Source organism: Saccopteryx leptura, chromosome 4 (assembly GCF_036850995.1).
Source record: "Saccopteryx leptura isolate mSacLep1 chromosome 4, mSacLep1_pri_phased_curated, whole genome shotgun sequence".
Lineage (NCBI taxonomy): Eukaryota > Metazoa > Chordata > Mammalia > Chiroptera > Emballonuridae > Saccopteryx > Saccopteryx leptura.
The window spans coordinates 13,723,554-13,750,592 of NC_089506.1; the positions used below are offsets into that span (position 1 = coordinate 13,723,554).

At 47.1% G+C, this 27,039-nt stretch overlaps 1 protein-coding gene across 1 annotated transcript in view; it reads left to right on the forward strand.

Annotated features, from left to right (window-relative positions):
* SNX25 (sorting nexin 25) overlaps nucleotides 1-27,039 on the forward strand; it is a 103,748-nt gene that overhangs the window by 64,153 nt on the left and 12,556 nt on the right. Inside the window, exons 7-14 of the mRNA XM_066380177.1 lie at nucleotides 3,063-3,244; nucleotides 6,991-7,122; nucleotides 8,440-8,712; nucleotides 14,695-14,859; nucleotides 15,761-15,892; nucleotides 18,360-18,500; nucleotides 20,280-20,393; nucleotides 26,793-26,957. Of these exons, the coding sequence (XP_066236274.1) occupies nucleotides 3,063-3,244; nucleotides 6,991-7,122; nucleotides 8,440-8,712; nucleotides 14,695-14,859; nucleotides 15,761-15,892; nucleotides 18,360-18,500; nucleotides 20,280-20,393; nucleotides 26,793-26,957 (1,304 nt within the window). The remainder of the gene's footprint in view (nucleotides 1-3,062; nucleotides 3,245-6,990; nucleotides 7,123-8,439; nucleotides 8,713-14,694; nucleotides 14,860-15,760; nucleotides 15,893-18,359; nucleotides 18,501-20,279; nucleotides 20,394-26,792; nucleotides 26,958-27,039) is intronic.

The window sequence follows — 27,039 nt, forward strand, 5'->3', positions numbered from 1 at the left end:
CCGTCACGTGAGCAGGCGACATTTAAGTAGGACACCAGAGTACCGTCAGCCCTGCAGCTGGGCTCTAAAGAAAGATTGATTCTCCTTTTTTCTTCCTTTTCTTTGGAATTTGCTTCTAGTTTTTGTACTTTTAGAAAAGCTTTAAAGGTTCTTAGAGGAAGAATTGGTTGTTAAGTGTGTCAATTTTTTCCCCATTATGTCTCTTTATTGGCCTGTTTTCACCCAAAATTAAAATTGTGGTCTTGGTTTATTTTGTAAAAAGCACTTTTTCTACCCCAATTTAGGGTATTTTAAATGCTATGCACAAAATTTAGATTTTTAAGGAGATATGTTTAAAAATGAGATTTTTCTGAAAATCTGTTCGAAGTATGTATTTCTTTAGGTATACACACAAAGCATCCTAGTTTGCGTAGACTAATTTGAGAGCAGACTGCATTGATCCTTATCTCCCCACTGAGGAGGCCCTGAAGGACCATTTTTTACTCTTGAGACGGATGCTGAGTTACTAAATTATTAGTCAGGGCCTCGCCCGCCATCCGCCAAGCGCTGGACAAGCCGAGAAGCCGTGACGGGCACACAGGTGGAAGAGCATACTACCTGACAGACCCTCCTGAGCCAGGCCATCTGTGACCCAAGTCTGCCTGTGACCTGTCGTAGATACTGGACAAAGCTGCTTCTGAAAGATAAAATGTTGTGTGTGTTTTCCCGTTAATGGGTCCGGCCTGCCTAGGCCCTGTTTTAAGCATTTGTACAAATTAATGAGTGGGACATGAGAGAGGGAATGATCTCCCGAGGGGGTGGGGGCCTCTAGCCGAGCTGTGCTGAGCAGGACTTACTCGCCACTGTCGGGGCCCCAGGAACAAAGCCCAGACCCTCTTTTTGTATCCGTGTAGCTCCAGTCTTAGCGAGTGTGTTAGGCTTACCTCCAGGTATCCCCTGACCTGCCTGGTGGCCACCTGGCCCTGAGCACAGCTGACGGTCCTACCATGCCCCCGACTGAGCCTGCTCTGCTCTCCACCGGGGACTCCACACTACCCCCCTCTGCAGCCTCCCAACCCTCCCTCTCCACCCACTCGCTCTGGGCCAATGACCTCACTCACTGGTCAAGGCAGCGGAATCCATGGGAGGGCCCTGCTTCAGCGCCGGCCTGTCGGTCCCCAGACTGGCCTGCAGCTACGTCCACCCCGGGCCCAACAGTGTCGGTTCCCAGACTGGCCTGCAGCTACGTCCACCCCGGGCCCGACAGTGTCGGTCCCCAGACCTGCCTGCAGCTACGTCCACTCCGGTCCCGACAGTGTCGGTCCCCAGACCTGCCTGCAGCTACGTCCACCTGGTCCCGACAGTGTCGGTCCCCAGACCTGCCTGCAGCTACATCCACTCCGGTCCCGACAGTGTTGGTCCCCAGACCTGCCTGCAGCTACGTCCACCCCGGTCCCGACAGTGTCGGTCCCCAGACTGGCCTGCAGCTACGTCCACCCCGGGCCCGACAGTGTCAGTCCCCAGACTGGCCTGCAGCTACGTCCACCCCGGGCCCGACAGTGTCGGTCCCCAGACCTGCCTGCAGCTATGTCCACCTGGTCCCGACAGTGTCGGTCCCCAGACCTGCCTGCAGCTACGTCCACTCCGGTCCCGACAGTGTCGGTCCCCAGACCTGCCTGCAGCTACGTCCACCCCGGTCCCGACAGTGTCAGGTCCCCAGACTGGCCTGCAGCTACGTCCACCCGGGTCCCCAGACCTGCCTGCAGCTACGTCCACCTGGTCCCAACAGTGGTGGAGCTGCCGTTCCCATGGCCAAGCTCTCATCTGTCTTCTGGGCTCCGTTCCCCATCTATCACCTCCCTTTCTCTCTTAACTGGTTCTTTCTTACCAGTATTAAAACCAACTCATTTCTGTCCTATTTGGGGGGAAAAATGCCTTCCTCCAACCCCCAACTACTTCGGATTGTGTATGCAAAGCAGTCCATTTATTCTCCATAAGGTGATGCTCAATGCTTATTCATTTTTAAAAATTAATTTTGCGTGAGCTTTTGCTTTTACTTTAACTTTTATGGTATTAACTTAAGGAACTAAACCACTGCAATTGTTTTCCAATTAAATTTTTAAAAATTCTTGCTAAGATCACATGGCTCGTAAGTGGAGAGCCAGGACCATAATGTAACTCTGAGTCCAGTCTCTACTGAAAACTGCCCACGGGGTTGACGGGAACGTGGGTAGTGATCTGGGCAGGAGCGGGTTGGGAGGAAGGGAGGGATGGGAACCACACTAGAATAAGGTGAAGAGGGGGAGCTGAGGATACTCACCCCACCTCTCTCATTCACAACCAGAGTTCTAGAGAGAGCACAAAGCCTGGTGCGTGGTAAGCCCTCAGGGAATGTTACCTAGGTTGTCCGTGACCTTTCTTTGCCATTTGACACAGTTCATCTCTCCATTCAACAAATGTGTCATGAGTTCCTAATATGTTTCCAGGCACGGTTGTAGGTGCTGGTTGGGGATACGGAAGTGTATAAACAAACAAAATGACCTTTATGAGGACATATGTAGGACAAGCAGGTAGACTACAAATATGGTAATATGCAGAGAGGGAGAAAAGCTGTGTTTCAGGGTGGGGTTGCAGTTAGAAATAAGGTGGCCGGAGAAGTCTTCCCTGAGACCTGACCTTCAGGTCCCTGGGGACCTGAAGGAGGCTGGGAACTGAGCCCCAGGTATTATGGGGGATAAATGTATTGAGAAAATTTGCATTTGAGTGGACCTGTTCAAGAGTCAACTGCATATATACATACAAACATGCATATTGATTTGTGAGCATATGTGCACAGAGGAGGTTTTTAAAAATGTTTTACATTTGAGTGGATTTGTCAGTGATACATTTAGAAATGAGTGATATTTCCACATATTTTGAGAGTATGTGTATGTTTAGCATGAATTTAGTTCTGTTCTATTCCATTCTATTCGTTAGTACCCACTGTTTTTCAAAACTACAACACCAGACATTCATCTGGTTCAGTTGTTGCGTCCCTCTTTTGTGCCTTGTCCTCTGACCGGATACTGTCCATCCCATTCCAGGTAAAGAAACGGCTGCGATGAAAGCTGACCTCCTGAGGGCCAGGAACATGAAAAGGTACATTAACCAGCTGACGGTGGCGAAGAGGCAGTGTGAGAAGAGAATCCGAGCCCTGGGAGGCCCGGCCTACGACCAGCAGGAGGACGGGGCCTTGGACGAGGGAGAGGGGCCGCAAAGCCAGAAGGTAGAACGTTTGAGTTTCTTGTTCTGAGTATTTCCTGTTTGTTATGAACACCGATGGGATCAGAGATACATAGTCCTTTAGCTCTTTGGTATTTAACTTAAGACGTATGTTCAGAATATATACTCTCGTGTTTGCTTTGACGAGTGAGGAGCTGAGTCACTTGGTGTCCTTGCCTTCCGGGAATGTGGTGGGTCGGATAGACAGGCCCGAGGTGGGTGTAGTGTGTGCACATGCTGATGTGTACCCCCCTTTGCCCTCCCACAGTCTTAGAGGAGCATATTTATATTTGCAAGGACCCGCTCATGTCACCCACTGCCACTTGGATAGAAATAACCACCTATGAAGTGGAAGGTGTCTTAAATGGTAAAAGGTGTTTTACTTAACTCTCACCTCATGGCTGTGCAACACGTACTTTGATGTCCCCATTTTACAGGTGAAGAAACAGTTGATTTTCTTCTAACTAAATTACCTAAGGCCATGTAGATAGGAAGAGGCAGCTCTAGATAAAAACCCAGATCTACTTGATTCACAAATCTGAGTGTTTCCTCACTAAACCATAATATATCAGTGGCTGTTTTTGTGCAACAAAACTTCGACTGTCTGATGCCAAGTCCTTAAGTCATGGATCATTATAAGAACGTGTTCTGGCCCAGCCTTGTACCTGTCCTTGTTTTCAAGGACCATGCACGTCTCCCAAGATTGAGAGCTGTCAGTGTGGAAAGGGACAGCCATGGTCCCCTGTGAGGAGCTGGCTGTAGTGCTTGAGAATAGGACTTCAAGGCAAACTGCAGACTCCTCTTGTAAAGGGACGCTTCACCACAAGCAGCAGCATCAGTGTCACATAGCTGGCTGTAGTGCTTAAGAATAGGGCTTCAAGGCAAACTGCAGACTCCTCTTGTAAAGTGACGCTTCACCACAAGCAGCAGCAGCAGTGTCACGGAGCTGGCTGTAGCCTCCAGTCTCGCTTATTCTGATTTTTAGTCTCTTGACCTTTTCCTGTTCAGCTCTTGCTTCTCCGTGAGTTTCCCCTTCCTCCGCATTCCGGTGATGAGCTTGTTCCTCGTTCTGTCCCAGCTGCCATTAGAGCCTCTTCAGCGAGGGTGTGCTCCTCGTGGGACTAACTTTGCTGCAGCATCTTGCACAAGTGGCACAAGTGCAGCCCTGAGTGGCTCTTGTTGTATAGAGGGGTCCACGCCCACTGGAGCTGTCTTTATTTTGCTATTACCAAATGTACCTTTCTGCGATTTGGCTTTGTGGCCCAAAGTGAAAACCTCACCTTTTGGTAATCATTGGAGAAAGATTGGATTTGGCAAGTTGAATGTTGTCCCTCTTCCTCCTCCTCCTCAGTCTCTGGGCTCTTAAGTAAATTTCTAGCTACAATTTTTGTAGATGAGGTCTTCTTATATCCTGTTCATTCATTCATTCATACACTCATTCATTCATTTAATGGACATTTATTGAGGGTCTTCAATCTCTCAGTTACAGTGCAAGGTACTAAGATACAAAATGAAGAAGACAGAGTCCCTGCTATCAGGGTCCCATGTAATGATAGATAAGTGATACAACACGGATGAGAGATATACACCTAGGAGAAGTGCCTGACGGTTAGCTACCTAGTCCGAAGATGATATGATTTTAGATGTTATAATAGAGAAAAATCCTGCAAAAGATTAAGGAAGGTCATTTTAGGAGAACTGAATGTGATTTCAGCACAAGTTATTTAGAAGCTGCTACTATATTGGGTTTAATCTGGTTCTAGCTCCATTTTAACTCATTCTTCCAGATACTTAGGAAAGGAGAAACCCATTTCTGTCGCAACAGTTTATCTTCAGCGTGAATCCATTTCCTCCAGCCTTCAGGCCGGACGGCTCAGATAATATTACAGACTTTTATATTTATGATGGTTTGCTTTTCTAAAGTTAAGACTTGCGTGAGTTTGGGGTCATTCTGCCATCTTCATAGATAGAGCAGTTTTGCTCTAGCATAATCATATCTGATCCAGAGGAATCACCACTAACTTTATTTCAGAACGTAGCTTTCAAAATTAGATGAATTCTCCGATCAAAAGAAATTGAGTGAATAAATAAAAGGCAAGGCTTAGTTATATGTTGTCTACAAGAAACTAAATATAAGGCTACAGATATGTTGAAGGTAAAGGAGGGGAAGGATCGTCATGTAAAGACTAAGCATAAAACAATCTAAAGTAGCTCATGTTACCATCAGACAAAATAGGCTGGAGAACAAGGAATTGAATGGTAGAAACAAAGACAGGTCAGAAGTCAGTGATCTTCATCTTAAAGCCTACAAAATACAACTAAAATAACTCAAAGGAAGGAAATACTGCAACAACAGAAATCAGTGAACTAGAGAACAATTAGAAAAACCAATGAAATCAGCCTGACCTGAGGTGGCAGGGTAGATAAAGCTTTGACCTGGAATGCTGAGATCACCAGTTCGAAATCCCAGGCTTGCCCAGTCAAGGCACATACAACAACCAACCAGTGAACAACTAAAGTGAAGCAACTATGAGTTGATATTTCTTGTCTCCCTAACCCCCTGCTCCACTCTCTGTAAAATCAAAAATTAAAATCTTTTAAAAGAAAGCAAAAGGCTGTTCTTTGAAAAGATCAATAATATTTATACATGCTAGTTAGACCAAGAAAAAGAGAGAGAGAAGACAAATTATTAATATTAGGAATGAGAGAAGAACATCAGTGTAGATCCTACATACATGAAAAGAATAACAAAGAAATATTATGAGCAACTAAAGCCAATAATTTTTACAATTGAACTAGACAAATCCTTTTGAAAACACAAATGATCAAAACTGACTCAAAAAGAAATGGAATATTTGATTACTCCTAGATATATTTTTTAAAAATGAATTAATAATTTAAAACCTCCCATAAAGAAAACTTCAAACTCAGATCACTTCACGAGTGAATTCTGTTAAACATTTTAAGGCAGAGATTAAATAGCAGTCCTAACCACCCTCATTCAATAAGTGAAGAAGGACTCTTCTTGTGACACCAGGGTAACTGGTACCAAACCAGAGAAAAACATGAGTTAAAAAACATAACTGCTGACCAATATCCTTCATGACCCTAAAAAGAAAATCCTTAACAAAATTTTAGCAAATCAAATCCAGCAATCTATAAATAGAAGAAGTACTCCAATAAAAGTTCTCCTGGCAGGGGGTCCTTAATGTGAACAATGTACATCATTTTTCTGCAACTTTATTGTCAAGGCTTGATGGAATACTTATTTATTCAAACAGCTTTATTAAGGTATAATGACATATGACATATAGTACACTGCATATAAATAAAGTGTATACGAAGACTTGGACATATAGGTATCCTCATGAAATCATCACCATGGTTAAGATAGTAAATATATTTATTACCCCCAAAAGTGTCCTTGTGCCCTTTGTAATTTCTTGACCCCACTTGAGACCCACTGATCTAATCTTTTCACCCATGTCACTCAACTTGAAAGTGACCTCTCACCCGCTCTGGGCCCTGGCAGCCATCACTGTCTTGTCTTTCTTAACCAAAATCCTGGTTCAGGTTTCCTTGATCAGTTTTTGTTGTTGTCTGTTGTAATTCACAACAACTGTTACAAGTCTCACAACAATTTTCACCTCCCGCCCCCCCCAAATGTAGAAATTAATCCATTGGAAGTTAAAGCAGTCTAATATTTACAATTTGAATTTTAAAATCTTTTTTTATTAATTCTCTTAATAGATTCTTCAGTTTGGAGATATCTTGGCCAATACTTCTTACCGAGAGTACTTCCGAACGTACATGGAAAGGGTGGACAAGAGAGCGCTGATTCGTTTCTGGGAGTCTGTGGAATGTTTAAAGAGTGCTAACAAGGTCGGTGTGCAGACGAAGGAACGTGCGTCACTAGTGATGGGAGCTTGTGCGTTAGGCAGGATGTCTGTTTCTCGCAGACAAAGCTATAGGATAAGAATACATTGAAATATAACACTGGCACTATGTCCTACCCCATAATGGTAAATAAAATTAGATTCTCTTTTATTACTAAAGATGCTTTTGAATGTGTAGTGAAAGAGGGGAAAAAAAGATTTATAAATGTACAAAAATAGTGAATTTAGTTTGAGTAGTTCCTTTTCAACACATTATAAAAGGGCATATGCATGCACACATTGCGACTGTAGTAAATTATGTCTTGTCACCTACAGCTCAATCTTATAACCTTGCTAATTTTAATATCATAATGTGCATATTTTACACTACTGCTTGTTCATCTACTTAGATTATGATTGAGTTAAGGGACACAGAAAAATGTTTTGATTACTTTTTGTAAGATGTCTCTTACAATTAAAAGCTCAACAGTAAACATTGTATTTTGTACTTGCTAATTTCTCAGTATATTTTTAAGAATTAAAGTGTGAAATATATATATGTATGTACATGTCTATAAATATACTTAACAAGCCCTGGCCGGTTAGCTCAGTGGTAGAGCGTCAGCTGGCGTACAGGAGTCCTGGGTTCAATTCCCAGCCAGGGTACACAGGAGAAGCGCCCATCTGCTTCTCCACCCCTCCCCCTCTCCTTCCTCTCTGTCTCTCTCTTCCCCTCCCACAGCCAAGGCTCCATTGGAGCAAAATTGGTCCGGGTGCTGAGGATGGCTCTGTGGCCTCTGCCTCAGGCGCTAGAATGGCTCTGGTTGCAACAGAGCAACACCCCAGATGGGGCAGAGCATCGCCCCCTGGTGGGCGTGCCAGGTGGATCCCGGTCAGGCGCATGCGGGTGTCTGTCTGACTGCCTCCCCATTTCTAACTTCAGAAAAATAAAAAGTAAAAAAAAAACAAAAACTTAGTATGAATTACATAAGACATGTATTTCATGGGCTTATTAAAATAAGCACAAAAGAGCATTGAGCACGGTAGATGACTCATTTGGTCTTTCCACGAGTGTTGCTAGAACTGAATCCCAGCGGTTGTCAAACGCTCCTCGGGAAGTGTTTGTCGTCAGAAGCAGTTGTCTTCTTAGTGTCTGACATCCTCCCTTGGTTCCGGACGCGCACACAACGCCACAGCCCCTGCTGGCGCCCCCGTGTGCGGTCTCAGCGTCCGCCTTCCGGCGGCCAAAGACAGACAAAGCAGAGGAAAGTAACCCTCACAGATGCTATTTCTTACCTCTTTTAATATCTTCCTGTCATTTCAGAATGAAATCCCACAATTAGTTGGTGAAATTTACCAGAATTTCTTTGTGGAGAGCAAAGAAATATCTGTGGAAAAAGCACTTTACAAAGAGATCCAGCAGTGTCTTGTAGGAAATAAAGGTATTGAAGTGTTCTGCAGAATCCAGGGCGATGTGTATGAGATTCTAAAGGACAGGTATTACCCGTCATTTCTTGTCAGCGACCTGTATGAGAAGCTGATGATAAAAGAGGAAGAGAAACATGCTTCACAGTTGATTTCTAACAAGGATGAAGTGGTGAGTCATAGTCAGCTTTCTGCTTCCTCTTTGGTGCATAAGCTTGGAATATGATTAGGCAAGCACATATTGTATAAGCTGGATTTGGGGCGCACCTTTGTCTTTTAGCACACAGGACTTTCAGTAGAACTTGGAGTTGAATTTCATTGTTGCTCCGGCTTTACCCATTTCTTTCTTTGTCCTCTCACACACTGGCTGCCGTTTCCCAGCCCTGAGTTAGAGACCCCCCTGCCTTTTGTGTGCCTGAGACACACCCTGAGTTCGACCCCTGAAAGTGCAGGCAGGAAGCCTTCAAGGTGGGCTGTTTGTGGCCTGGACCAGGTTAGACAACCAGGAGAACTGTACCGTCCAGCCTGAGAGTAGACAGAGGATGGGGGGAAATGAGGACAGGAAGAGAATGTGGGAGGAGTCATTGGAAATATTTTGGAGTTGAAAACATTAGATGAGGCCCTGGCCAGTTGGCTCAGTGGTAGAGCATCAGCCTGGCATGTGGATGTTGCAGGTTCAATTCCTGGCCAGGGCACACAAGAGAGGTGCCCATCAGTTTCTCTACCCCTCCCCCTCTCGCTTCTCTCTATATATCTCTATCTCTTCTTCTCTCTCTTCTTTCCTCCTGCAGCCATGGCTCGATTAGAGTGAGTTGGCCCAAGGCACTGACGATGATGGCTCCATGGCCTCCACCTCAGCTACTATAAAATGATTCCGGTAGCAACAGAACAAGGGCCCCAGATGGGCAGAGCATCACCCCCTAGTGGGCTTGCTGGATGAAATCCTGTTGGGGTGCATGCAGGAGTCTGTCTCTGCCTCCCCTCCTGTCACTAAATTAAAAAGAAAACAGATGAAATTAAGATATTTGAAAGGACCTTGCTTAGCCATACCTACGTCTAATTTTCTCCCACTTTTTCCATGATTTTGGTTAGCCCAGTTGCCAGCTCTCATTTATGTTAATGACTTACATGAGTTTAAAGATTTGTGAAGGAAGGTTTAAAAATAAAGCATTTAAAACTCATCCTACATAGAAAGGTAATCACTTATCTTGGGTTCTTTCTGCCTAGTTCACTGCATCTCAAGCCTGAGGGTCAAGTGCTCTCTGGGTGGTTTAGAATCCGGTGTCGCTTAACTGTTGTTAAAGTCATTCATTCAGGCTTTAAAAAAATATTCTTTTATTTTATTTTTTTTTTCTTTACAGGGACAGAGAGAGAGTCAGAGAGAGGGATAGATAGGGACAGACAGACAGGAACGGAGAGAGGTGAGAAGCATCAATCATCAGTTTTTCGTTGCAACACCTTAGTTGTTCATAGATTACTTTCTCATATGTGCCTTGACCGCGGGCCTTCAGCAGACCGAGTAACCCCTTGCTTGAGCCAGCGACCTTGGGTCTAAGCTGGTGAGCATTTTTTAATTTTGCTCAAGCCAGATGAGCCTGTGCTCAAGCTGGTGACCTTGGGGTCTCGAACCTGGGTCCTCGACATCCCAATGCAACGCTCTATCCACTGCACCACCACCTGGTCTGGCTGCACTTTCTTTTTAAGACTGGCCAGTTTGTTTTACCTGTGTTCTCTCTCTATCTAAAAGTTAAAAGGGTTACTATGCAACTGCTTTGAAGAGGTTACTCAAGTTCATAAAAAACACCAATACCCAACAGATAAATTGAATAAGGACTTGAACTGACACTTGATATGAAAAGTAAGAGTAAACAAACATGAAAAATGTCCAACTTCACCTAGGATTCAAAGAAGGGTCTTATGTATTAATAATCTTTTTTTTAAATTTATTTTTATTTTTATTTATTTATTTTAGAAAGGAGAGAGAGAGGGAGAGAGATAGAGAGAGGAGGGAGGGAGGAGCAGGAAGCATCAACTCCCATATGTGCCTTGACCAGGCAAGCCCAGGGTTTCGAACCGGCAACCTCAGCATTTCCAGGTTGACGCTTTATCCACTGCGCCACCACAGGTCAGGCCTGTATTAATAATCTTTTGATCCAATAATCCCACTTGTCGAAATTTATCCTAGAAAATAGCGAAAATGTAGAAAAAAGTTTATGCACAGTGTTTACTTTAGTACATCTGGGATAGCAAAAAGGCAAAATCAGCCCATAGCAGGAGCAGCGGTAGGTGCCTACTTCAGTTAAATTATCAATTTATATAGTACTGTGTAGACATAAAATTATAATTTTGAAAACAGTACCCTGAAAATATGCTGTAAAGCCAGTATCCATGGCCACCATCACAGCAGCCGCCTGGCTCATGCAGGTTCGCATTGGATTCGGACAGTCGGTAAAGAAACAGTGGAGCCAAAAACTGATAGGCCATTTTCTTTAATTCTAGCTTGCACTCGGCGGGCAAGTAAAAACACACACTGGGCTCCAAAACCCACTCACATTCAGTGCTCACAAAGCCACTGACTTATTCGAGTTTCCTAGAATCAAAGGTTTCTAGCTCACCAGCCTTATTCTCCTCAGTTCCCCATCTCCTTCCTTATCCCAGATACAAACTCTACACAAACTGGCATCTCACTCAGCACTCCACCATCTTGGCTGCTTCTCCTGGCCACATGACCTCTTTCTGCTCTCTGCTCTGCTCCCTCTGCTCTCTCATGCTAATCATCCCAGGAACCAAGAGGGCAAGCTCCCATTCTGCCCCCAATTTATAGTGTAGAAATCTAAACCTTTAATCCAATATACAAAACAGGGAAGTCTCTAATACAAAGTCACTTCTCTGAGGCATGATTGGATTGGATTGCCCCACATTAAAAAGGGTGGGAAAGGCTTAATCCCAAAACCAAGCCCCAGGCTACAACGATTCTGCCTGCCCCCAACACACATTAATATCACCTGGGCACCATTATCTTTTACAAAGTGAGCATAATACATTTTATCTGCCCAACAATCCACCCCTATGCTCACTTTACTATCCACAGTCTACATCACCGGCATCCCTGTGCAAGGAAATGAGGCACATTACACAAATTACAACAGCACAAGTCATACAATTTCAACAATCACAAAGGTACACTTCACCAGTCTCTGAGCACTTAGCCCAAAGCGCAAAATGTCCTCGGCCTTCTTTCTAGCCACGGGAAAAGCTTCCCGGGGTAGGGGAGTGCTTCCAGCAAAGCCACCCCCCACCCCCATCAGGGTATTTCACATTGTCCAAAATCCATAATCCGTAAATCCATCCAACAAAGGAGCCAATGCCCACTCCAGTCGTCCAGGAAATCAGTTAACGCACGTGGGTCATCAGCCACCCCCCTCATTCCTGCCGTCCTGGCAGGTCTTACACTGTCCCAAAGAGGGGCACGTGGCAATGGCAGTCAGCATTTCCATCTTGGCTCTGGAGAGCATGAGAGCGTCCATCCTATGTCCCCCAAATCGCAGACCTACCAGGGCTGTAGTAGGTGCTCCTTCCAGCTGGGCTCCCATCTTATGGAGACCGCGGATTGCAACTCCAGCCTTTTTTTTTTTTTTAATCCTCTTCCAGCGTTTGCTCCATTTCCAGGAGAATCTCGCAAACCTGGTCGGCCTCCTCCTCCAGCTCCAGGGTCAGCATCTGTTTCTCCCACGTTTGCTCCAGCTCCTTCCACTGCTTGGTTGGCAGGTCCCGGGCAGCTTCTTCCACAGAGCTCTCAGTTTCCTCATGCATGGCTGTAAAAGTCAGCCAGCCTATGGTCCCCAAAAGGACAGCCATGGGGAACCCTAACACTAGCCAGTCCTCTACTCCACCACTCAAAGGCTCCTTGCCGATCTGTATCGAATCCTACCACAGACTACGCCAAATGTAGAGCCAGTAAGCAGGGCCAGGGCCACTATCACAGCAGCCCGGCCCATGCAGGTTCGCATTGGATTCGGACAGTCGGTAAAGAAACAATGGAGCCAAAAACTGATAGGCCATTTTCTTTAATTCTAGCTTGCACTCAGCGGGCAAGTAAAAACACACACTGGGCTCCAAAACCCACTCACATTCAGTGCTCACAAAGCCACTGACTTATTCGGGTTTCCTAGAATCAAAGGTTTCTAGCTCACCAGCCTTATTCTCCTCAGTTCCCCATCTCCTTCCTTATCCCAGATACAAACTCTACACAAACTGGCATCTCACTCAGCACTCTGCCATCTTGGCTGCTTCTCCTGGCCACATGGCCTCTTTCCACTGCTCTCTGCTCTGCTCCCTCTGCTGTCTCGTGCTAATCATCCCAGGAACCAAGAGGGCAAGCTCCCATTCTGCCCCCAACACCCTTAATATCACCTGGGCACCATTATCTTTTACAAAGTGAGCATAATACATTTTATCTGCCCAACATATGCTATATTGTATGTTATGTGTAAAAAGCAGAATACCCGCTTGGGCGTATACAGGTGTAGAATTAGGTCATGCTAGGGGTACTTGTGGGCAAGGACTAGAAAGAACCACAAAAATGAAAACAGCTTGATTTTCTATGATTATAATATCTTGTGTTGCTTTGAAAAGAATTCAATTTACTGTTTGTTACAATTAATAAAAGTTAAAAGAAAAACTCTAGAAGAAGTTAAGCAGTTTTTTCCAGTGCCCTGCTGTTGTTGCTACTCATGAATCTAATTAATATGCCCTTTGACAATCTATCCAGATTTTTCCAAGTTACCTGGTTCTTTGTGAACTTCAGGTTGCTTTCAAATGCTAACCATTTTACTAGTAAAATAATCTACCTAATGATTTATAAAATAGTGCTTCAACAGAAGGACCGAACCAAGTGTACATAGAAAGGACTCTTACTAGTAGGAATTCAGAAATTTTACTTGAAAGAGATTTGCATGAGTTTTTTATAATATTCTTAGGACACCAAAACGAAGTGAAATCTCAGTGTCTTTGTCAAAGGTCAGGTTGAGGCCCCGACCTGGGAGCTCAGTGGGCAGAGTGTCATCCCGGGGTGCCGAGGCTGCCGTTCTGATCTCTGGTCAGGGTGCAGACAAGAGGCAGCCAATGAGTGCACAACCAAACAGCAACTAGGTGGAACAGCGGCTTGATGCCTCTCTCTCCCTCCCTCCACCCCTCCCCCTTTCCCACTGCTGCTTCTCTTCTCTTCTCTCTCTCATCAGTAGAAAAATTAAAAGAAAAAAGATTATGTTGTGTTAGAAAGTAACTGTTTCCTTCCCTAGTTCCGTGCACAGACAGCCCCCAGGTGTACCGTTTGGGAAATAATGGTATGGAGTTTTTCTCCTTTTTCTAGACTATTAAATATTTCTTTCTCTTCCCCACCCCCTTCCACTGCAATCCTGAATACCAGTTACTTTAGTTCTAAATACTGGAATTTTTCACTTTACTGAGAAAGAGCAGTGCAGGGCTTGCGGCTGCCGCCGTCATGGCCGTGCGGGTTCTCATTGGCCGACGAGAACACAGGCCGGGAAAACACTTCCCTCTCACGCAGAGCTCACAAAGCCCTGACGCATTCTCCGGCTCCACAGCCAGGAGAGTCTTCTCCAGTTCCTCCTAGAATCAAAGACCCCCACAAGCCTCAGTCAGGCTTCCAAAGCCCCACACCTCTGGTTCCCCATCTGCACACCTCTCTCTCTCTCTTTCTCTCTGCAAAACTGGCTGCTTCTTCAGCACTCTGCATTCTCCGCTCTCCCTGCAAAACTGCCTGGGCACACAGACCCCTCCTCCAGCAAACGTTAGCAAAACAATGGCCCCTCCCCAGCAGGAACGCAACCGGCAGTTTGCAATTAACTGCCCTGCTCTGAGGGCAAGCACACACTTGGCTGCCCAGTGCCATTTTTTAACAATAAAAGTGAGCAAACTCAAAAAATACAAATTTTACAAACTCATTTGCTCAACAAGCAGCCTGCTTCTAGACCTTCTACTATGGATTCTTTCCTTAGTGCAACCTCGTACTTTGGACGGTGCATTTTAATGACATAGTGCCCGTAGAATAGGTCACAACTATATAGGTCACAACTATATACGTAACAGTCCATCTTTGTCAGTGCAGTGGTCATGGGACTTCTTTCCCCAGGACCCGGGAGGGGAGGCCGCTGAGGAAGCCGCGGATGAAGGCACCAGCCAGATGAATGAGCAGGCCAACTTTGCTGTAAACAAACTACGGGAACTAAATGAGAAACTTGAATATAAAAGGCAAGCTCTAAATTCTATTCAAAATGCACCAAAACCTGACAAGAAGGTAACTCTTTTGCTTTCAAGGTTGTCTTTGAAAGTTTCCACTTTTTAAATTTGATAAATAGTAGTTTTCAGTTTATGTTGGGAAGTGTCACAGATTCTTTAGAAATAATTTACTGTAAGTTTGTTTTGTTTTTGTGCTTCTAGTAAGAGTTAGAAAAGTACTTGTTAAAAATGTTAGGTAAGGGTCTAACTTGGTTGTTTTGCATGTGGTATCCTATTTTCTCAGCACCATTTGTTGGAAAAATTTGCCTTTTCCCATTGAATGGTCTTGGCACCCTTGTCAAAAGTCACTTGACCTATTGGTGAAGGGTTACTTCTTGGCTTTCTATCCTTGCCTTGGTCGATATGTCTGTCTGTGTGCCAGTACCATACTGTTTTAATTAGTGCAGTGTGGTAGCAGGTATTGAAATGAGGAAGTATGAGTTTTCCAGTCTTGTTCTTTTTTCCCCATATTGATTTGGCTGTTCAGTCTCCCTTGAGATTCCATATGAATATAGGATTGACCTTTCTGTTCATGAAAAAAAAATCGTTGAGATTTAGACTGGGATTGAGTTGAATCTGTAGGTAGCGTGGGTAACATTGGCATTTTAGCTATATTTAGTCTGTTAATCCAAGAGCATGGGATATCTTTCCATTTATTTCTATATTTTTTAATTTCGTTCATGCACATCCTGGAGTTTTTATTGTAGAAGTCTTTTACCTTCTTGCTTAAGTCATCCTACTTATTTTATTATTTTTGCTCTTATAAATGGAATTGTTTTCTTAATTTTCTCTTCTGGATTGTCTGTTGTTAGTGTATAGAAATACAGTGATTTTTGTGTGTTCATTTTGTACCGTGCTGCTTGCTGAATGCACGGCATTTGAAACGGGTCCCTAACCCCCAGGCTGTCTCCCTGTGGCAGATCGTGTCCAAGTTAAAGGAGGAGATCGTTCTGACCGAGAAGGAGCGCACGGACCTCCAGCTGCACTTGGCCAGGACAGACTGGTGGTGTGAGAACCTGGGCATGTGGAAAGCCTCTATTACCAGTGGCGAGGTGGGTCTGATTGCTCTTCCTCCCACTTCATTTTCAAAGTTTAACTTCAGGAGACAAGATACTATTCTGGAGAATTAAGGCTGAGGATAGAAAATGTATTTTTTCTTCTAGACTGCACTTGTCCAACTACCTTCCTTCTCCCATATTTTCACTCTGTTCTGCCGTGACTGGGAGCTGTGTTGGTGGCCTGGTAGAGATCCACTCTAATTCCACTTCAGACAGAATTGTCCTTGTTCCCTGGAATTGTAAAGAACATCAGCTAGGAATAATCGATGTCTTTAAATTGCCATTTTATTTTTCCATTGAAGGTTGAAGTAAAATGGAAAGCACTATTTTAGAACTTTGGAAATAAAGAAATCTAAACTTTAAGTGTTTCTGATAGTTCCATCGTGCTGACTTCAATTGCTCAAAAAATGCCAGTCGCTCTAAAATCTTTAATATTAAATATTTTTTCTTTTGAATTAGAAAATATTTTGCTATTCTCTGGTGAGATGGAGTAATATTTTTTAGAATATACTGTATCCCTTTTCATTTGTCTGTAAAGCTAATTTCATTTAAAGAAACGATGCTTACAGGCATTTTTGCACTGTTAATGTTGACAACTCCTTCCTTCTGTCTGCCTTCCTGTCACCTAGAAGCCAGAGCTGAAGGTCAGGTCCACTGTAGAGCACACAGATGACAAGATCCTGAGTAAGATAGGGTTAATGTGTTGCCCCGTTGTTTCAAATGGCTTGTTAAATACTCGGCTCTTTAGGTGTGCAAGGGCCTATCTGCCCGGTTTATCCTTGTTCATCCTGCTTTTCCCATCAGCCCAGTGGCTGGGTTCCTCCTGGGGGGAGGGCTTAAACTCCCAATCTTACTCTCTAGACTAGAGCAAAACGGGGCATGTTCTCCGAGAGCCGCCCTGAAAGCGCACACATTACACGAGAGCTCAACCACATGCCCTTGGTATATCACTGGTACCTGTTGGCACTCCTATCCCAGTAACCTACAGGGTGATATGCTTTTTTTGAGAGGAGATGGGGCACTCGACCAGGGAAGGGAAGGTTGCACTCAACCTTGACATTGCAGAGGGAGTTAACACTGGGGGGAAGCCTGTGAAGGGAGTGAGCCCGGGGTGTGCAGTGTCTGGAGATAGCAGAGGAGGCCTGTGGGGAGAAAGAACACACATTCTGTCCCCTCCTCAGTTTTGCTGTAGAGTCAACATTTCACAGTTTATTAAGATCATCTTCCCAAGGCGGATGCTGTGGGAGGCAGACAGGGAAGGAGCAAAAACTCCCCCAGGCCCTTGGCCCTGGTAATCAGCTGTGACTCAGGAGCTTGCTGTGGCACCTTGGTCACTGGAAAGATAATGGAATAGACACAGAGCGCTGGCCTCGCTGCCAGAGGGCACCAAGCAGCCCCACGTGGGAATGTGCAGGAGAGTTTACACGCCGCAGGTTCTCCTGAGTTCTGATTCTGGGTCACCTGCTCCCAGATGTGAAGCCAGGACTCAGGACTGCCGGTGACCCTGTCTGTGCCTCCACATCCCCACTCCTACCCAGGGACGTGGTGCTCCTCACAGGGCTCAGTGGGCTCAGGAGGTCTTGTATCTCTTTCCTTTGCCTTTCTTACTGGCTCTTTTTTGCTAGTCTGATTTGTTGTACTCACTCAAGCTTAAGTTCATAGAACTCGTGGATTGTTGACTATTGAAATTAAACCGGGGAAACCCTCCTTTTCCTCTGAGAGAGGCGTTGGTGCATCTCACACCTGCTTCCTTGCTGTCAATTTGATTTTTCAAGGAAGCGTAGGATGTTAAGTCTGCCATATTAGTTTTCTTTGGCTGTATACTGAATTACCACAATCTTCATAGCCTAAAACAACAGCCATTTATTAGCTCACAATTCTGTAGGCCCATAGTCCAGTATGAAATGACTGGGTTCTCTGTTCATTGTGTCACAAAGCTGAAATCAAGATGTTGGCCAGACTGAGTTCTTGTCAAGAGACTCTGGGGAAAAATTCACTTCCAAGTTCATTCAGGTTGTTGGCAGAATTCAGTTCCCTGAGGTTTGGGACTGAGGTCTCTGTTTCTGGCTGTCAACTGGGGCTTTTCTCAGTTGCTGGAAGCGCTCCCAGACCCCTTCCGGGTGTCCCTCCCTCCGTTAAGCCAGCAACAACACACTGGATCCTTCTTGTGTCCCCAGTCTCCATGACTTCCTTTTCTGCTACTGGCCTGAGAAATCCTCTGCTTTTAAGGAGCTCATGTGATTGGGTACTCCACACAGGTCTTTGCCCTGTTTTGAGGTCAACTGGGCCATATAACATCCTAATTATCGGAATAGAACCCATCATATCCACTGTCCCAGGGATTATGCAACACGTATACACCAGGAGAGGGGAGCCCCAGGGGACGAGTAAAAACTTTGGACTGCATTGACCGCATTGGCTCACCATGCTTGTGGTGGTGGTGGTGGTTTTGTTTTCCAAGGTTACAGAAGAGAACGGTGAGCAGATGCCCTGTTACTTTGTCATGGTGAGCTTACAAGACGTTGGAGGAGTTGAAACCAAGAACTGGACAGTCCCCAGAAGGCTCAGTGAGTTTCAGAATTTACACCGGAAACTTAGTGAGGTACGGATACTCCTGGAACCCAAGATTCCGAAGTTCTGAGCCAGAAGAGGTGCAAGAGCTCATTTTTAACTTTTCCCCATAAGATAAACAATTACTGTTTTCTCCTTTGCTGTTCATACTGGCCAAGTGGCATTTTCAGCCTGACGTTTAGAAATTCAGTCATAGATCCAACTATCTATTCTCGTCTTGATTCTTCAGGAAGGGAGTTGTCTGATCTCCATTGGGACTGAGGCCCTGGAGAACCCCCGGCTGGAAGAAGGCTGGGTTCACTGAGTGGTTTCGAAGCTGCCAGTTGTGACCCATTAGTGAGAGTGAAGTCAGCTCTGGTGGCAGCAACAGGACGAGAGTAGACTGTTGGGTTTCATCACACAGCACTGGGCGTCAGTTAGGGGTCATGGCTGAAAGCAGTGGCTGGAGCTGGGCTGCCACCTGGGATCCCAGCGTGGCCGCATACTCCTCTGTGACCTGGGACTCGGCACTCCGCCTCCTGTGCCTCTTCTTCCTCATCAAGGAAATACACATATCAATAGCACCTCCCTCCCTCGCTCAGACTTGTGAGAATTAGGGACTAAATGAATACAAAGCATTTAGAAGAGTGCAGCACATAGTGAACATCATTGTGTTGTTATTATAATAGAAGAAGTAGCGAGCGTTTTCTCGTGCAGCTTTGTTCCAGTGTTATATGTGTGTGGATTATTCATACAGACATGTGCAGTGCCTTGTGGTTGCAACTCAGCATGTATTTCCTGCTGTGGGTTGGTTAAAAGTGTTTGAAAGCCTCCAATCTAGGCCAGATATTCTCTTTGATAGATGGGGGAGACTGATCCAGAGAGTTTAGCTGACTTACAGTGACCAAACCAGGCTTAGAATCTGGGTAGCCTTATTCTTGCACTTGTCTCAGAAATTCCGTCTTTGGTAACCGTCCTCCAGGGGCTAATTGCCCTTGAGCCCAGCAGTTAAAAAGCTCTTCACTCACTTCCGCTTCCCCTAGGTCCGTTTTGTCTCTTGCTCAACACGAACTCATACTGTTAATCCCTGTGGTCACCTCTCAGAGCTCCCTTTTGCAAATCCTTTAAATAACTAACTTCTGAATGCTATTACTTTTCCAACTGCTTTTAAAAGGATAGTGGCCCAGACAGAATGCCACAGTGCAGCATTTCTCAAATGGGCTGTGGCCGCTTTGCAGTGTGGGAAGCTCAGTTTTAATTTCGATCCTGAAATAGGAACAATCTTACTCCCCAACTCAGGGCTGTCATCCACACCAGCTTCCAGCACAGGGTCAGGCACCATGCAGGGTTTAATCCTCAAAGGGAAGTCTTGTTGTTATTCATTACCATATGCTATTGTTATTAATGGGTTTATATCTGCAGTTTGCCATGGAAGGCAATCAGAGAGCTTCAACCCAAGTTAGTCTTGCTTTCCATGTGCTCTTCTGTGGACTTTGGTAGTGTTTCCGGCGCTGTTGCAGACACAGCACATGATCCCGTGGGCAGGGCCCACACCGCGGGCTGTGCGCCTACATGTGCCCTCCAGTCCGCGTGTCAGCGCGGCTCCAGGGTCGCCGGTCTGGGGACGAGCTCTAGCTTTTTCATCAAACGTCCCATTCCTCTCAATTCCGTGAGCCTGATGATTAGAGCAGGTAGGTTTTTAAGGTCTTAAATTTCAGAGCAATGGGGATAGGAGGAACATGTTTGCTTTGTTCTAATTATAATTCTCAATCTCTTTTTTTAAGATTAAAATGTAATTTCAACACACTAACATTGAACTTTCCTCCCACAGTGTTTCCCTTCTTTAAAAAAAGTCCAGTTGCCTTCTCTCAGCAAGCTGCCTTTCAAATCCATAGATCAGAAGTTTATGGAAAAGTCAAAGAACCAATTAAATAAATTTTTACAGGTAAGCAACTGAAAAATTTTGGCTATGAGAAGAAAAATCAGTTATTTTCGGGTAAAATGTCATCATCCTAAGAGCTTGCTCGTTTGCTTCCTGTTCTCACAGGCCATGCTAGATCCTCAAAGTAATTTTTATTTTGGATTTAAAGTGTATGATGCACACAGAAAATGCAGATCTCTTGTGTATGCCTTTGTCTACTTCCACAAACTGAACACGCCCTTGGAACTAGCGCCCAGTCCAAGAAGCAGGGGGTTGCCGGTCCCCCCAGCTTCTGGTCGCTGCGCCTCCACCACGGGGACCCACGGCCCACTTCCAGCCACGCAGACCCTTTCAGCTGGTTCTGAATTCTATGTAAATAAACCACACAGTGGCTGACCTTTTCCACTCAATAGCACGTTTATGAGATTCACTGATAGTGCTGTTTTAGTGTAGATCATTAGTTTTCATGTGTACAGGCTTATTTTCTTAAATTTTTAAAATTATATTTTTCGCCCTGGCCGGTTGGCTCAGTGGTAGAGCGTCGGCCTGGCGTGCAGAAGTCCCGGGTTCGATTCCCAACCAGGGCACACAGGAGAAGCGCCCATCTGCTTCTCCACCCCTCCCCCTCTCCTTCCTCTCTGTCTCTCTCTTCCCCTCCTGCAGCCGAGGCTCCATTGGAGCAAAGATGGCCCGGGCGCTGGGGATGGCTCTGTGGCCTCTGCCCCAGGCGTGAGAGTGGCTCTGGTCGCAACAGAGCGACGCCCCGGAGGGGCAGAGCATCGCCCCCTGGTTGGCAGAGCGTTGCCCCTGGTGGGCGTGCCGGGTGGATCCCGGTGGGGCGCATGCGGGAGTCTGTCTGACTGTCTCTCCCCATTTCCAGCTTCAGAAAAATACAATACAATAAAATAAATAAATAAATAAAATTATATTTTTCAAATTACAGTTTACTTTCAGTATTAATTTTGTGTTGGTTTTGGGTGTGCAGTGCAGTGGTTAACCAGTCCTACACCTTCCAAAGCGCTCCCCTCAGCGGCACCATCCATCCATACGCAGCGTTAGTGACTATATTCCCTGTGCTGTCCATTACATCCTCATGACTGTTCTGTGACTGCCAGTCTCTACTTCTTGGTTCCCTCACCTCATACACCCCCCCTGCCGTGTCTCCGTGTCTCCAGGTTCTCACTGTGTGAACACACTACAGTCTACCCCTTCTTTTGTTGCCCAGCGTTTGCAAAGCTGCTAGCTGGCGGCCATGTGAAGAGTGCTTCTGTAAACTTCCAGTGCTTGTCTTTGGTGAATGCTGGGGGACTTGGGTTTGCCAGTAGAAAGTGGTTGTAGCAGCTTTTACACTCTCCCCAGCAGTGTGCAAGGTGCTGCCAGCCTCACGTCCTCACCACGCCTGCCGCTTCTGCTGGGGTGGCCGCATCTCATTGTGGTTTCAGTTCTCACTGCTGTGACTAGTAAGAAGTTGCTCACCGGCCTGTATACATATTGGCCATTTGGGTCGTTTCTTTGTGAAGTGTCTACTTTCTTGTCGTGCTGTGCCTGTTTTTCCATATCCTTTTGTTCTGTCTAGGTTTTGGGTGTAAGTCTTGTCAGACCACAAGTGTTGCAAATATTTTCTCCCTTTGTGAGAACTGCCTTTTCACTCAATGATTTCTTTTAACGTGCAGAAGCTCTCGGGATTCTTTGGCAACATATTCTCCTAATTTCCTCTAAACGCTGTTTCCTTCAGCGTTTTGTAGAGAATAAGGCCGGACAGAGCTGTGCCATCCCCATCATAGCCACTCTGGGTTTCCCTTAGCCGGGCCCTCTGTGTGGCTAGTGCGGGGGAGGCGCTCGGACCCCACACCCCAGGGCCCCGTGTGTCTGTGTGGCTAGTGCGGGGGAGGCGCTCGGACCCCACACCCCAGGGCCCTCTGTGTGGCTAGTGTGGGGGAGGCGCTCGGACCCCACACCCCAGGGCCCCGTGTGTGGCTAGTGTGGGGGAGGGGCTCGGACCCCACACCCCAGGGCCCCGTGTGTCTGTGTGGCTAGTGTGGGGGAGGCGCTCGGACCCCACACCCCAGGGCCCCGTGTGGCTAGTGCGGGGGAGGCGCTTGGACCCCACACCCCAGGGCCCCGTGTTGCTAGTGTGGGGGAGGCGCTCGGACCCCACACCCCAGGGCCCCGTGTGTGGCTAGTGTGGGGGAGGGGCTCGGACCCCACACCCCAGGGCCCCGTGTGTCTGTGTGGCTAGTGCGGGGGAGGCGCTTGGACCCCACACCCCAGGGCCCCGTGTGGCTAGTGTGGGGGAGGCGCTCGGACCCCACACCCCAGGGCCCTCTGTGTGGCTAGTGCGGGGGAGGCGCTCGGACCCCACACCCCAGGGCCCTCTGTGTGGCTAGTGTGGGGGAGGGGCTCGGACCCCACACCCCAGGGCCCTCTGTGTGGCTAGTGTGGGGGAGGCGCTCGGACCCCACACCCCAGGGCCCCGTGTGTGGCTAGTGTGGGGGAGGCGCTCGGACCCCACACCCCAGGGCCCCGTGTGGCTAGTGCGGGGGAGGCGCTCGGACCCCACACCCCGGAACCGCAGTGGCTCTCGGGGGCAGGGCTGGAACTTGCCTTCCAGAACACTTGCCCTGTACAGGAGTCGCTGGAAGTCCTGAGACCTGATAATGCATGCTGCCACATTCTTGCTAAAGGCTGTTTTAAAATATAATCATTGCGCCAAAAATATGTTCAGTATTTACTTTTTTTTTTTTTTTTTTTGTATTTTTCTGAAGCTGGAAATGGGGAGAGACAGACAGACAGACTCCTGCATGCGCCCGACCAGGATCCACCCGGCACGCCCACCAGGGGCGAGGCTCTGCCCACCAGGGGGCGATGCTTTGCCCCTCTGGGGTGTTGCTCTGCCACGACCAGAGCCACTCTAGCGCCTGGGGCAGAGGCCAAGGAGCCATCCCCAGCGCCCAGGCCATCCTTGCTCCAATGGAGCCTTGGCTGCGGGAGGGGAAGAGAGAGACAGAGAGGAAGGAGGGGGGGGGGTGGAGAAGCAAATGGGCGCTTCTCCTGTGTGCCCTGGCCGGGAATCGAACCCGGGTCCCCCGCACGCCAGGCTGACGCTCTACCGCTGAGCCAACCGGCCAGGGCCAGTATTTACATTTTAATACGTTTAAGCCAGAGTTGCCTTGGAACTGTTAGTCTCTGTTTTTCTCTTATATATTTATATCTCTTCGTCTTTCTTTCTAAAATATATATACATCTGTGTGTGTGTGTTTCCCTCCGGAAAGAAAGTTGCACTTCTGAGAAACTTTCCAAGTTTAATTACTGTAGGACTAGGGTAGAGAAGCATTAATGTTAAATGCTCTTGCAGGAGAGAATTTGAAACAGTATGTCGCTGCCTGTTCTAGGGAATATTAAACTCACTGAAGCATAGCACTTGATTGAGTCATTCGGATGAATTAAAGATCCTGTTTGTGAAACAGATACTTGTTATTCACCATCCAAGCTTCTGAAGCGCCCGCTGTGCAGGATGTGGCATCCTCCATTGGGGTCTGGGGTTTCCTCCAGCCTCTGCAGCTGGGGCTCTCAGTGTGTCTGTGGGGTCTTCCCAGCCCTTCCGCTGTGGAGACTGCGATTCTTCCTGCACTTGGGGAGGTGCCCTGGAGGTGTAGGGAGGAGTCACAGGCGCCCTGGTTGGATTACGGGGGGAGGGAGCTGGGTTAGTGAGTGTTCTTGTGCACAGCACCCAGCCTGGCGGGGAAGGGGGGGGGGCAGGGAGATGCGCAGCAGAAACAATGCTTTAAGTTATTTTTGTTTCCTCAGACTTTACTTGAAAGTGCTATCTAACGAGTCAGCATACGTAGGTAGGTTACACAGCAGACGGTGAGTGGGGAGAGCCAGATGCTCGTCAGTTGAAAGGCAGCTGTGGTCAGACCCACAGCACCTGCCAGAAAAAAAGGATCCCAGTGACTGGGTGTTTCTGTGAACGTGTATATGTGAGGCCTACTAATAATGCAGATGATCAATAGTCTAGCTAATGGTTCTTGGCCATGCCGTCACTTATCCCTTCCTCCATTCATCAGAATCTGTGTAGCCATCTCCCCTCCTCACGCACCCGCTCGCTCCAGTCATCCCCCCACGCAGCGCTGCACCCCGCTGCACCCCGCTGCCCGGCGTGCCTGGGCTGTTCTCTACGATGCCTCATCCTCCCTGAACAGTCAGCCGTCTTCCATCGTTGTCTTCAGGCTCCATGTGTGTGGGGGAAGGGTTGGGATAGGAGTCCATTCTCCTACAGCTTCAACACCACAAAATCCCCGTTTCCCTGTTTCTCCGTGTATAAGATGCCCCATGTATAAGACGCATCGTAATTTTGGGGCCCAAAACTTGAAAAAAATGTATTACATAAAGTTATTGAACTCAAGTTTTATCCATCATAAAATTCATACAACTCCTCATCCCTGTCAAAACTCCCACCCATTAGCTTGTCTTCATCTGTGTCTGATGACAAATCACTGTCTTCAACAGTGAGCACAAAACAAGTGCAAAAAAGCGGGAAACGCAAGTAAAAAACCTACAACCACTGTATAAGACACACCCAGTTATTAGACCCACATTTTTCCAAAACGGCGTGTCTTATACATGGGGGAACACGGTATATGTTGCCCCACAGACATAGTCTTTGAGAACATTTCTAACTTTTCATATATCTTTCATTTCGTTATTTCATAATAGAATATAATTTAGGCCAAAAACTTACCATTAACCCTTAATGATGTCTTTTTTTTTTTTTTCTTTTCATTTTTCTGAAGCTGGAAACGGGGAGAGACAGTCAGACAGACTCCCGCATGCGCCCAACCGGGATCCACCCGGCACGCCCACCAGGGGCGACGCTCTGCCCACCAGGGGGCGATGCTCTGCCCATCCTGGGCGTCGCCATGTTGCGACCAGAGCCACTCTAGCGCCTGAGGCAGAGGCCACAGAGCCATCCCCAGCGCCCGGGCCATCTTTGCTCCAATGGAGCCTTGGCTGCGGGAGGGGAAGAGAGAGACAGAGAGGAAAGCGCGGCGGAGGGGTGGAGAAGCAGATGGGCGCTTCTCCTGTGTGCCCTGGCCGGGAATCGAACCCGGGTCCTCCAAATGATGTCTTTATTTACACCGATTGTATTAGGTTTGAGACTTCCCATTAGTTATTGTTTCCTACTGTTTTATAAAAACATTCGAGTGTAGATTAGCTAAAGGAAGTCACACTAGGGGAGAACATCTCATGCTCCTAACGCAGCGTCACACAGAACCAGACATTTAGTACTCTGAAAAGGAATAAAAGCCACCTACAGATTGTGCTCAGGGGAGGCAGAGTGACACCAACTGCCCACTGCCCCTAACCTCTCGCCCTCCATCTGAGGCGGACCCTGCCATCCGGGGCCAGTCTCCTGAGGAATCATGAAGTTGGCACCCCCTGGAGTGCTGGTGTTGCCCCTGGGGCCCTGCCCCCAGCCCCCCGAGGTGGCAGCACTGGACACTCTCAGAGGGGCTCATTCCAGGGAGGGTCATAGGGTCTGTCCGCTGTCAGCCCTCCTCTGAACAGATAAAATGTGAGCATCATGGGCCAACTCCTCTGGGACTAGAACTGAACCTCTCCTGCCTCCCCAGTTCCTGTCAGCAGTAGCACCGTGTGCTCCCTAGTGTTCTGTCTCCCCCAAGGGGCTTGCATCATAGTGGGGCAGCATTTCCCAGGGCTTTGTTCCTAAACTCTGTGTCTTTTCATACTAGACATCTAAACCTTCCTATGGGCCCACTGTTAATTTTACTCTCTCGCCTATCAGTAGCACTTGCTCGGACTTGAACTGGATTTATGTTCTCCCTCTCTCCTAAGGCCAGATAAGTACATAAAGAAGCTTAGGAAGTGTCCAGTTTAAGGGCCAATAGGAACAGTTATGTAATTATGTGACTAAGCACTGCTTGGAGGATGCTGCGGAGTGAGACAAAACACCCGCCGGGCAGGTGCCGCCCCACGTGACCACTCAGTGCGCCTGTCTCGGCTGCGGCTCAGAGCCTGCACTAGCTCTAGAGGGCGCTGGCGCGGGAGCCCTGTGCACTGTGCAGATATGCGAGTTGTTAGACACAGACGAGTGGGAATTTCCGAGGCCGTGGTCCCGGGTCTGTAAATTGTGCACAGAGGAAGAGTTTTTTGTTGCGCTGAGCAGCGCAGACTAGAGCAGACTGTTGTCTGCACAGCGTCTCCCGAAGCAGAATGATTGGGGTGCTCCAGCCCCCGGTTGCCATCATCGAGAACTGATCTAATATATTTTATTCCAGGGGAAGGGAAGCGGTTTTAGGTTTAGAATTATGATGAAAATAAGTCACCTTCATCGCTTGGGCTTGTGGCTTCCGCGGCGCAGACAGGTCCCGCAGAGGAGTAACGGGTCCCTTTCTCCCACAGAGCCTGCTGTCCGATGAACGGCTGTGTCAGAGTGAAGCACTTTATGCCTTTTTGAGCCCTTCTCCTGACTACCTCAAGGTTATTGACGTGCAGGGGAAAAAACCCACTTTCTCACTGTCCTCATTTTTGGAAAGACTTCCTCGTGACTTCTTCTCCCATCAGGAGGTGAGCAGTCTAAAGGTTGTGTGTGTTTATCAGATGTCTTGTTGGAGGCAGTTTGAAGTTACATATTTGTTGAAAGCATGCT